The sequence below is a fragment of the Hydra vulgaris genome, chromosome 02 (genome assembly GCF_038396675.1).
Source record: "Hydra vulgaris chromosome 02, alternate assembly HydraT2T_AEP".
Classification (NCBI taxonomy): domain Eukaryota; kingdom Metazoa; phylum Cnidaria; class Hydrozoa; order Anthoathecata; family Hydridae; genus Hydra; species Hydra vulgaris.
The window spans coordinates 67215652-67229719 of NC_088921.1; the positions used below are offsets into that span (position 1 = coordinate 67215652).

The following is a 14068-nucleotide window of genomic DNA, read 5'->3' on the forward strand; positions in this document are numbered from 1 at the left end:
ACTTAGTAAAATATACTTTTCAATTTTTACACTAAATTCAATTTTTACAAATATTTTTATTTTCATTAAGATGAAAATAAAAGTATTTTTAAAGCATTGGACCTGCTCTTGCAGCTCACCTTCAACCATTGTGACATCACCACCATATTGCTTCTCTTTCTCTTTTCTACAAATACTATAATGGGCACTGCTCTAAAGAGCTAGCGTCTCTTGTGCCATCTACTAAAATTCATTCTCATGTTACTCGTCATTCAATTAAATCTCATCCTTTTACTGTGACTTTTTCTGAGTGCTTCAAAAATTCTTTTTCTTCTAGTTTTTTTCTAATAAGTTATAATATAATAATCTTTAAATTCATTTAGTAATCGTTATCTTGCTTTATATACTTTATCTTTTCTTTTCTAGTAATTTCCAACTCTAATAATGGCTTGCTTGCAGCCTTGTTGGAAGTGAAGATGAAAAAGAAAAAAATGATGTCACATACTTAGAATATAGAATTTTATATTAATTATACCCTTGTTGGAAGAAGAAGGAATTATATCCTTGTTGTTAGAATATACAATATTATATTAATTATATCCTTGTTGAAAGTGAAGATAAAGAAAAAAAAATTATGTCACATACTTAGAATACAAAATATTATAAAGTTTTTTTTCCAGGAATTAAAAACATATAAATTACTTACAAGTTCTTCTTTTCCTCCTTTTAGAATTGATGTATATGCTTCAAGAAATACTTTGTGTGCACTCTTTACTATCTCCAAACCTTTTATAGTTATATCTTTGGAATCCCCCAGGCCAAGACCAATTAAATAAAGCATTTTAAAAAATTTTATTATCTTTATGAGCAAAATAAGTTTTATAAAAGCTACATAAAAGATATATACTAAATAAGACAAAAAAATCTTTACACACAAAAATTTTTAAAGTATGTAATATTTATTTTATATAAACCAACTTAAAAAAAAAGAACTAGATTTAAAAAGACATTTAATGAGTTGATAAAGCTAACTAAATATGACATTTATAGTTTTAAAACAACTCCAAAACAAATTAAAATTTTGAACTGCATAAACTTCAAAATTAAAAATAAATTCTCCTTCGTTTGTCTAAGCCCTACGGAATATATACAATATTCTAGATACATGCCGATTTTACTTATATATTCTTTAACACTTCATTTTAGTTTCTAGATAATTATAATAATGCGTCTTAGCAGATATGAAGACCTTGCATGAACCAGATTTCTTAAGTCAGCTTTTCCTGCATCGTGCACAAAAAGTATATAATTAAGGCCCTTGTTTTACTGATTTTTTTCAGCGATTACTGACGGAGTCTACGCCAAAAACTCCCAATTTTAAATATTTTTTTCGTATATACAGGACCGCGCATAACTACAAGCTTTCACCTATACCGTGCAAAGTGACGGAGAGAATTATCATTGATTGAATTATGAAACGCTGTGCACAATCTAACATCAAAGTCTCAACATGAACTTGTACATCACAAAGATTGCTCACAAACCTGATTGAATCCCGTAAAATTGTAACGGAAGCAGTTTATCGTGGACACCTAGTTGACATAACTAGTTAATAATATTAATTAATAATAAATGACTTTGTCAAAGCATTCAACACAGTATCACACAACGACTCCTTTATAAGATTCATGTCTTTGACATTTGAGTTTATTGTCGATTAGCTAGCCAACTAGAAATCCAGTTTATTAAACTGGATTTCTAGTTGGCTAGCTAATCGACAACAATGAGTAATAATTGGAGAATAAACGTACGAGTGAAAAAGGGTGACGAGTGGCCTCCCTCAAGGATCAGTTCTTACATCACTGCTGTTTGTGTTCTTTATCGATGACTTAACAGTCTGTATTTATAACCATACAAAATTATATGCCGATGATCGCAAGATCATATGAGTTATCGATGTCAATGAATTTCCCTTTAATTATGAAAAACTGCGAGCGGACACTAACAGCGCTGTAAATTGGCTACACAACTGCTTTGTGAATTTCAAAGTCGAGAAGTTCAAAATTAAGCAAGTTGGTTGTCGCAAAAACTAATTGATAATACCAAGGTTGTAATTGAAAGTAACGGAAGCGATCTAGCTCCAACATGCATTGAGCGTGACTTGGAGTCACGCTCAATGCAATGTTGGAACTAGATCGCTCAAAAACAAACGAAAACAAACTGCATTGCTCAATGCAATGCAGTTTGTTTTCGTAAATTTCTCTACTCAAACGTGTCCAACAATATGCAATATTGCTAATAGTTACGATCAAAAACTTAAAATACTCAGCTGAACTACACTCGAAGAACGAAGTGAACTTATACTGCAATACAAAATTGCTTATCTTTTACAATTAAAATTACGACTGTAAAAACTGTTTTTTAAGATTCTCATACTTCTGATTGAAAGATCAAGAACCGGTAAAAATTAGAGCTTGAGAAATAGAAGACAACTTTATGGACAATTTTTCGCATCTTAATAGTTTGAAGGAGTCTTCATTTTTCACTTGTGGAAACCTTTTAGGCTTTCTTCACTAAATATCCTCAAAGGGCTTATAGCATATTTTCCAAACTATTTTCCAATCTGTCTATTGGCGGCCCATGTACATATACATGTATATATATTTATTTATATACATTTATATATATATATATAAGTGTATAAGTGGTATTAAGGTAGAAATTTTTAGTGAACTTTATTTTTCGTAACCTTTACTTTTTAAAGTTAAATTTAAAAAATGTCCCACATAATCCCGCAGTATACTCAACTTTATTTTACTCTTTAATCAAAATCATCAATAAAATTTACTTTTTAAAAGAAATATAAAGAAAATCCAGCTGCACAAAATTGCATAACTTTGTTTAATTCACATTATTTAGTTTAAGATTTTAACTTAGTGTTGAAAAAAAAATTCATGTTTCAGATATGGCACTTTTAGAATTGTGAAAACTCCTAATTTAGGTATATTTATACTTATGTCAAATAAAAATGTTTTGCCAAAAAATACGGTGATAAGTCTGAGAACTACACCATTCAAAAATGTTTGTGCGTCTATTCCAAATGTGAGATTAATGACTTAATAAAATATTCCTTTTACTAAGTTCAAATTCATGGACAGGTTTTTAACAACCTTTTATTGTTAGAAAATTATGAACATTAATTATTTACAATCCCTCATTTTGAGAGTGCAGACCCCTTATATGATTACAACTTTCCAACACTAAAAAGTTTAATAAAATTAAAAACTCGCCAATTTTATTGTCAGAACTTTCCTTTTTTTTTAAATAAAATAGGGGAAAGAGGGGGATTGGTTGTCATACTTTTTACATGTGACAACCAACCCCACCAGCGGGTTGGTTGTCACATAGTGTGGGGTTGGTTGTCTAATTTCCAGTTTATGTAAAACGATAGCCAATAAATAATTTTGTTTATATAATACTACGAACAATCTGAAAAAGAAAAAATAAGAAAAGGCTGTATTTACTAAAAAAAAAGAAGACACTATATACCGAAAAATTAATATTTTTTAATATAACGCTATAAACACATTTAGTTTAGCGAGTATTTTTAAAAACTATGTTCTTATAAATTGTTGAATGGAGAACATAATTCACAAATGAACTGTTGTAAGCCTGATGTGCATTTTTCATGAGCCCATTTTTTGGCAAACCTGGCATTGAATCCACTGTTTTCTTTTTATTATTATTAGCAAGCCATGCTTTGACAGGTGAGTCAGTAAGAATCATAGTTGAACATTTTTTCCTACCTCTTTTTGATGCTAACCTTGGACCTGCTTTAGACAGAGGCCTAATACTCTCAGGTGGTATGATTAAATTTTTAAAAACTAATGAGGTGTTTAGGTCCTGATTTGAGGTTTTGTTTGATACAACTGGATCTTCTATTGTTATGTCTACCCGATTATCTGGTATTTGAATAGATTCATTAAACCTTTTATTTGTTTGCTCTGGTTGTATTGAATAAGGTTTGCAGTTATTTTTATGTGAGTCAGCCTGTGAACAAGGTGGGTCAGGGTGATCAGTTACAAAGTTAGGACAATAATCAATTTCAGTAAAAATATCTGGATTTAATGGGGAAATACCTGTCGCGACAAAACAACTTAAAATATTGTGGGGAGAAACAGCCTTTGGAAATGCAATGTTTACTATTTTTGGAATATCATATATTGTAACGGTTTTTCCAGGATTCATTACCAATCATGAAGTCATTGCAGTATTTATAGAGTTTTTGAAGGGACAGTAAACTGCCTTTTCCAAGGGCTGCAATTTATGTGTGTAGTATGGTGGGAAGCTAAGCATTACTATTCCATTATATTTTGCCAAATCCAATCCTTCAATACTAAGATGGGTTTCATGATTGTCAAGCAACAATAAACAAGATTTTTCTTTAGTGCATTATGTATTGCTTAAAAAACGTTGCAGATATTTTACAAAGTTTTCTTCTTTCATCCAACCAATTGCATTGGCATCTCCTGCACTTCCTGCTCCTACTAGGAAATGATCTTTAAAGTTTTCATGAGGAAAAATAAAAAAGGTGGAATGCTATTTCCAATAGCATTTTTCCTGCATGCTAATGTTACAAGAGTTCCTCTTTCAGCTGACATGATGGCTCAACTTGTTTTAATCTTATTTGGCAATAACCTTTTTAGGTCTTTGTACGGTAGTTACAGCTGTTTCATCCATGTTCCAAATGTCATTTTGTGAGAGTAGTTTTGCATACAGTGATGCAAATTGCTAAAAAATGATGCAACATTCTGCTTATTGAAACTTATAGCTCGACTTAAACTAGTAGCTTCATGTTGCCTAATAGAAATATTTGAATGGCACTTTTTAAATCCTGTAAACCAATCCTTATAGTGGAGTTTTGATTTTTGTCAATTAGATCTGTTGTAGAGCCTTGTGATGGGTTAGTAATGATAATTTTTTTACAATAACGTATTAATGTTCTGTAATTAATGCCATTGTTTTTTGCTGCTAATTTAATAGAAATGTTATTAATCTTTACATCTTTAACAGCATGCATAATGATAAAGACGTAAAAACTCTATTAGTTTTTCTTTTAAAATTTCATATCATTTTTTACTAAGCAAAGAAAAGAAAAATTTTTGCAAATAATGATTACACAAAACATTATATATATATATATATATATGCATATATATATATACATACATATATAAGATATATATATACATATATAAAAATATATATATATAAATATAAATATATACATATATAAAAATATATATAAACATATATATATATATATATATATATATATATATATATATATATATAAAATATATATATATAAATATAAATATATATATATATATATATATATATATATATATATATATATATATATATATATATATATATATATATATATATATATATATATATATATATATATATATATATATATATATATATATATATACAGTACTGAGAATAAGTTTTAGTACACTTACATTTTTTCAAAAAATCCCGAAGAATTTTTCTATAATATTTAAGTTTGTAGTTCTAAATTATAAACTTATGTAAACACATGTATTTCACACAAAATATGGAACATTTACAAACTTTTTAATGTCAAACTTCATAAAAAACTCTTAATAAATACTATGTCCTCCTTTTGTCTCAATCCCAACCAATATTCGCCAGGGAATAGATTCATACAAGTTAGTTATAAATTCCTGGGGTATGTTGTACTTTTCTTTTTGAAGTACTTCAAAACATTCTTCAGCATTTCGGGGAGCATGTTCGACCTTCTTTTTTTTCAGATAATCCCAAATATGCTCAACTATATTCAAAACTAGACTCTGGGGAGGCAAGGTCATCAATTCCAGTACTCCTTCCTCTGCAATTTCATTTAAATAATTTTTTGCCACTCGGGAACAATGTTTTGGGCCATTGTCGAGCTGCGGAATAAAACTATGACCTATTAGTCTCATTCTGGATTATACAGCATGGTGCCTTAGGGTTTCCACATAACGTTCCCCAGTGAGTCGCCCCCCTATTTTGATCACATCACCTACTCCAGATAAAGATAAACAGCCCCAAACTTGTAAAGAGCCTTCTCTGTGTTCAATAGTAGGGTTTAAACACTCGGGCTGATAGGCTTCTTCAATTCTTCTTCAAACATATTGGCGTCCTTTCGTTCCAAAAATTTCGAATTTCGACTCATCGGTGTACAGAACCTGATTAAACATTTCCTGGGCCCAATCTTTGTGTTATTTTGCATATTTAAGTCATTTTTCTTTATTGCTACACTGTAATAAGGGTTTTCGAATTGGAATACACCCTCTTAATCCCGATTTAAGTAGGTGCCGTCGAATAAAAGAAGAGCTGACATTTTCCCCAGTTGCTGTGTTAATGTCTTTCGCAAGCTCGGTTGATGCTTTTTTTTGTATTTCTTAAAGATAGGGTTTTTAAATATTTATTGTCATCTTTTGTTAGCTTAGGAGGTCCACCACTTTTCTTTCTATCTTCAAGGGAGCCAGTTTCTCTGATTTCTGTAACAGCATTCTTCGAATATCCTGTTTTGGATGTTGTTGTTACGACACATCGTTTTAATAAATAAACAAACAAATCCCTGATGTTTCCTCATCAATTTTGTTTATATATTCAAAATAATATATTCTTTTAACTTTTCTTATATATTATTAAACTTGAGTGCGCTTTAAAAAAATTACATAGGAAAAAAATTGCAAATGCGTCTAATTACACAAGCGGTCTCAAACTTATTCACAGTACTATATATATATATATATATATATATATATATATATATATATATATATATATATATATATATATATATATATATATATATATATATATATACACACACACACACACGCATGTATACACACACATGTATTTACACACACATGTATGTATATACACACACATATATATACACACACACACATGCATATACACACACACATATAGGTAAGTGAGTAAAAGTTTCAAATGGTTTGAATACTATAATGTTATATATCATTAACAGAGGATTATTACAGTATTTTAAAGGTGAAAAAATTATCAAAATCAAACAATTGGTTCAAAAGTTATGACGGTTTAAGTACCGATTTTTCTTTATATGGATTTGTTGAAGCAACTGTACAAATATAAATACAAATATCTTGTTGTCAAAGGATAGGTGTAAGAGTGGGCGACAACTTTGTGTTAAACTCTAACCATCGGGTATATCGGATGGACGGAGGGGCGCCAAATCACCACCTCGCCCGTATAAAACTAAACACTTTTTTAGAAAAAAAGTTTTTTTTAAAGACATAAGCAATATAAATAGACAAAAAAAGTTGTTTTAAATTTATAGTAAACCACCAAAATATACAAGAGGTGTATGTTAGCAATAGAGGTGGGTGTAGTGGCGATGGTTTGATACACCCTAGGATCAAAAACGAGTTGATTTTATAAATACTTATATCTTTTCTAAACTGAGTTAAATTAGTACACAATATAAAATTATGTTATACAATCTTACATATAAAAGTGGTGTTTCTATTACGGAAGAGGCGTATGCCCACCACCTACCCACTCCCCCACCCAACCTAAAAAAAAATTTACCAACAGTAATGGAAGATGATGATACTAAAAATAAAAAACAATACACAACATAACCTCACGATTATTTAGCAATTATAATCAGATTAAAAAGTAAGAATATGTAAACCTTACCAGTCGGAATAGACGACAGTGACACTAAATATGAATTAAATGGCATAATACAAGCCTCCTTCCATTAATATATATATATATATATATATATATATATATATATATATATATATATATATATATATATATATATATATATATATATATATATATATATATATATATATATATATATATATATATATATACATATATAGTAGAGTACTTGCTTTTGAGAAAATTTTTGAATTTCAATAAACTACCCCTTGAAATGTGGGACATTGGTGTTAAAACTAACTTTGGAAAAAAATTAGTCTGATCGGACCGCTCTTGTGCCTCCCCTAGAGCCCATTTAATTAAAAAAAATGGTCAAAAAAACGCCGTAAAAAAAGGCTATTGTTTATATTAATATGTTTTCCGAAAAAAAAGCTTTTAGTATAAGTAATGAAATATTGAAGTATGTATATTATTCACATCAATAAATACATTTTTTATATTGTTAAGGTATGCAACTTCCAACAGGAATGGAATAATTGAAAAATTTTTACTACATCAAATCTACACTGGAAAAAAATGTGAAAAACTCATCAATACTATATTGCATGCCTAATACGATGAAAAAGAATCAATGTAAAAATGACAAATGCAAGTGCATATTATCTTTGATTAAAGTTCCTTGGAATAAAGCTGGATTTCCAATAGTTTCTGACAAAACCCTTAGAAAGTATCTAAGTAGCTTAGAAAAAGAATACTATAGTTTAAAAAAGCATGAAAAGAGAGGATCAACTTCAGATTTAAAAAAACAAAATTATTTTATACAGAAGACAAAGAAAGTGTTCTGGATTGGTACACCAAATCTTAGACGTACCATAATGAACGGCAAGAAAAAATTAGATAAAGACAAAGCCGAAGATTCGAAGTTTTTAGGTGATCAAGAAAGCGATAGAAAGTTTATTCTCGAAACCGAGAATAAGAAATATAGTCAAATGTCTAGAGAGAGTATTAGAAAGAAAAAATGCAAAAGAAAGCACAACACTCTAGGATCAGAGAATATTTTATTTAAAAAACTGATTTTACAGAACTGCTAAGAAGTTACAGAAAATTTAGATCAGGAACCAATTTTAGATGAAAGCGGTACAGAAATGTTGAATGATATAGACTTTGAACCTGGAGATTGGACAAGGAGAAAAGAAAAACAAAAACCAATTACGTGCACAATTCCTAAAGATATTTTTAGTGGTAGTGTTGCTCTTGCATCATCAATTAATGTATGACTCCTGCAGTTCTCCAGAAAGTTGTCGCTTCTGTTGTTGATAAATCTTGTGTGAATAAAAGTAAACTTCATTGCAGCATTTCAGCAGCCTCATCGCATATGAAAAAGGTAAATAATAAGTAAACAATCCAGAAATGACATTAAAGCTGCTTTAAAAACCTCCAAATATCCACCTATCATTAATTTCGATGGTAAAACCTTATTTAAATTAAAAAAAGGCAAGCGATTCAAAAATGACAGATTAGCAGTTCTTTTAAATATTAATGGGGAGGTTTATCTTCTCGGAGTACCTTCCCTAGCATCATCCTCAAGGGAAGATCAGTATAAAGGCGTGATGAATCTCCTTAAAGAATATGAAATCGAAAGAAACATCGGAGGGTTATGCTTTGATACAACTTCCAGTAATATTGGAACTAAAAAAGGTTCCCTGTCTAGAATAGCAAACAACCTCGATATCTATCCTTTATTTCTTGCTCGTAAACACCACATTTTAGAACTAAAGATTGTTCACTTTTGTAATCCTGTGACACAAAAAAAGACATCTGGACCAGAGAATACTTTATTTAAAAACTGAAAGACATATTTGAAAGTCCTGATTTTCATTATGATACGAATGATGTTACACGATTTCATTGGGATAAGACAAAAGGAACTGTTATCGAATGTGCTGCAGTTGAGTCACTTAATTTTTGCAAAAAGTATATTAAAAGTAAAAATATATTTAGAGACGGTGGAAAAGAACTAGCTGAGCTGGTTGTTGCTTATTTGTCTTTTAAAGGTGTTAAAATTAGGAAACCAGGAGCTGCCCATCATGCAAGATTCCTTGGAAAAGCCATATATTATCTAAAATCGCAATTGATTTTTAATCAGATTAAATTTGTTCAAGAAGGTAAACTACTTTTAGAAGAAATAATTATCATGGCGGAATTCATAGCATGTTTTTATGCCAAATGGTATTTGCAATCTGACAAAGCTATCAATACATAAAATGCATCTATACAAAGATGTTTGTGCCAAACCAGAGGCAATTGAAGCAGTATTGAAATCATTTTACAAACATTCCTGGTATTTTGATTCTACAATTGTACCTCTTTCTTTGTTGGATAAAGATGTTTCTAATGAAGAAAAAAGAAAGATTGCTTCTGCTATGCTTCAATATGACATGCCAAACTCTGATTATTTTAAAATAAACAACAAATTGCTCATTGAAGTGGAAAACAAGATTAGGATTGGAAAGAGAGTTTATAATGATCCCTAAGTTTATTATTACTATTTGATCAGTTCTCCTACTTGATTTTTGATAGAATTGCTTTGGATAAACATAAGATTAGAGACTGGTTTACCCTCCCACCTCAGTATTGGTGCACACAATCAAGATTTAGAATCTTCAAAGATTTTGCTAAATCTCTAGTTATCGTAAATGATCCTGTTGAAAGAGCAGTAGGTATGATGCAACAGTTTATGCACAGATACAATAAAGAAGAGGAAATTTAGAACAGACTGCTAGCTGTTGATAAAGCTAGATTTGCTACAAAAAGGCCAGGAAAAAAGTCTTCAAGTTTGTCTATAAAGAGGTTGATTGACTCACTTTCTACAATGGCAAAAATGATTGAAAAATGAAAATAATTTATACAACAAACTTTAACATTATTTTAAATAACTATTATTTAATTAAAGATAAATCGTCAGTCATAAAATTTTTTTCATTGTAATATTTAATTATACTTATAATTCGCGTCAAAATAATTTATTTTTTTGCGATTTTTAACTCTATTTGACACAATAAAACAGCAAAAGTGTTCATATTCTGCCTTAACTACCTTTTTTATTTAAAAATATAAACCCCCTAGCCTATAGAACATAAGCGTTTTTGGCGTTTTTTTGACCATTTTTTTTAGTCAAGTGGGCTCTGGGGGAGGCACAAGAGCGGTCCGATCGGACTAATTTTTTTCCAAAGTTAGTTTTAACACCAATGTCTCACATTTCAAGGGGTAGTTTATTGAAATTCAAAAATTTCCTCAAAAGCAAGTACCCTAATATATAGTTTATATATATATAACAATTTTTTATATATAAAAATTCTCTCACCAATTATTGAAGTAAGGTTTGCTAAAGATAAAGAAAATATATTAAAATTGTTGGTATTTGAATGGAATATTTTTTAGCTTTAAAATACACTTGTTTCGAGTTATAATATTTTTATAATGATGTATTGATAAATTATACACTTTAAAATATTGAAACCTACAAAACTTGCATATTTGTTTGCCATATTCACCTAAATGCCAATTTTAAATTAAAACATTTATTTGAATTTTATATTAGTAATGATGTATCAATTAGTTATATGTTGAAAAATATAGAAATTTATGAAACTTACGTATCTGCTGGCCGTACTCACCTTAATGCCAATTTTAAATCAAAACATTTCAAAATCAAAGCTAACAAAGAATACTAACAAAGCATACAAATACTTTTAAATGGTAAAGTAACTAAAACAATTTAAACTAAACTTACTGATTATTTGTTCTAATTTGTCTACAGAAAAAAAAAGAGTGACTTAATAAAATGTAAGTATTAAGTATACAAAAGTACAACTAACAACAATCTACATAGGCATAATAAAGAACTGTATTTGAAAACTTATAGTAAATGACTAAATACTAAATTAATTCATATAATAGGGATAGAAATGACTGATCCTCTCTAAAGCAAGTTCATCTAAACAAAAATTAAATAAACTTTATTTTTACAAAGTTATATAAAAATTTGCATATAGTAAGTCATTTGTATATATATATATATTATATATATATATATATATATATATATATATATATATATATATATATATATATATATATATATATATATATATATATATATATATATTTTTATATATAATATATATATATATAAATATATATATATAGTATATATTATTATTATATATACAATATATTATTATATATGCAATATATTATATATATATAGTATATATTATTATTATATATACAATATATTATTATATATGCAATATATTATTAAATATATAATATATATATTAGTAACAACTACTGAGCTATTGAATACAGAAAGTAACTAATGTTGTTGGCTGACGCCATATCACTACAACTTTGAGCATCTAAAACAGCGAAAGAAATATTTAAGTTATACATAAAGGTTTAGATAGTGGCCAAATAATGATTTAAAAACAGTTTAATAAATTTATATAAAAATAACTTATTATTATTTATTAGTTATAAACTATAATCTAAAGACATTCCTTGTTAAATAAAGACAACGTTCAAACTTCAAATTAGATATGATTCATAACTAATTTGATTCATATCTAATTTATATTATGAATATGATATGGAATACTATGTGAAACCTTAATTTTCTTACTCCATTTTGTTTCTAAATGAAATATAAAATTTAAGTCTTGAAATATAGAATTTAAGAAAATCGTTTTAATTCAACAATTTCTTTTAATTTTACAAATTTTTAATCATATTTTTACTATAAAGTATCTAGGTTTATAATATCAATTTATGACATAGGTCAAATATTGCTTATAATATTAGTAATATGAATGTTATATATAAAAAAATATATATACAAAAATAATCAAAGGACCCCTCTGTCTCCCGCGATAACATCGGGAAAAATGTAAATTAGGTAACAAAAGTGCAGCAAGAAATAGGGTGATTGCTACATAATATTTTTCAACGAAATTTGGCAGGTGCATAGATAAATGAATAACTTAAAAATGAAAATTGAATAGAAAAAAAAAAGACTATATCAGAAGTACGACTAAAACTTTGACATCAATAAACTCGTTAATATCTCAATTGAGTATAATTAAAACCAAATCGGAAATAAACTTCAACTATTCTTCTTTCTAAATATAATCTATGTTGATAACGAATACTAAAAAGTTATTCCAGAAAGCCTTCCTCAAGCACGCTAACTTTGAAGAGACTACGAAAATTGTGGCACAAAATTCGGTTCTGTAAAACGCAATTGTCACGTACCTAACATATATATACATACTATATATATTACATACTCCTTCTCGGCGCTAATTTACCCCACTATTATTTACCCCACAATTTGAAGTTATACACATTGAAATAAAAATTTAGATTACAGATTTGACCAAATAATATCTTAAACATTAAAATATTCCCCAATGAACGCGAACGGCTTAAATTTTGAAGCGCACGGATTCGAGGCAATCGTGACAACCATCCCCATATATTTTGTGACAAGCAACCCCATCTATGTAAGTTGCAAGACAACTGTAAATTTACCTAAAAGCGGGTAAATTTCATAAGAATTTTTTGTGGATTAAGTTACTCAAAAGAATGAAAAATTCTAAAAATTTACATTCAAAACACAATAAAATAATTTTCGTTTGGTAAAAGAAAAGTTCTAAGTGAGCGAATTTTAACTTTTTCATATCAAAAACTTATAAAAATAAATAACTTGTTTTCTACACGCTAGAAAAAACTCAAAGTTACAGTGAAAATGCTTTTAATATATAAGATTTCGATTGCATAATTTTAAAGTTCTACAACTTATCTATATTTCCTGTAATAAACTTTGTGACAACCAACCCGCGTGACAACCAACCCCGCTCTCCCCTATACTATTGGATTGACAACTATGTAATTTCGGATTTTTTTATAGAATAAAAGACAACTTTTTAATGGAACAAAATAACTTTATTCAGTAATGTATTGCTCATTTTGAGCAATGATCTTTTGCCATCTTTCAGGCAGCATCTTAATTCCACGTTCATAAAACCTCTGGTTATTATCAACAAAAAACTGAACCAGGTACAATTTGACACCATCGTCATTATTGAAATTTTTACCATTCAAGCAATTCCGAAAAGATCGAAGTAAAAGTAATCAGATGGTGCAAGGTCAGGACTATATGGTGGGTGTGGCAAAACATCCCAACCAAGCTCCAATAATTTTTGCAGAGTGACCAAAGATGTGTGTGGCCTTGCATTGTCATAATGGAATACAACTCCTTTTCGATTTGTCAATTCGGGCCGCT

General features: G+C 28.7%; 1 protein-coding gene across 1 annotated transcript in view; it reads right to left on the bottom strand.

The window, feature by feature from the left end:
- The window catches only part of LOC105845166 (diphthine methyl ester synthase), a 46233-nt gene extending 45359 nt beyond the window's left edge, over positions 1–874 (bottom strand). The window contains exon 1 of the mRNA XM_065791760.1: positions 686–874. Coding sequence (XP_065647832.1) covers positions 686–820 — 135 coding nt within the window. The 5' untranslated portion in view covers positions 821–874. The remainder of the gene's footprint in view (positions 1–685) is intronic.
- Between the last annotated feature and the right edge of the window lie 13194 nt (positions 875–14068).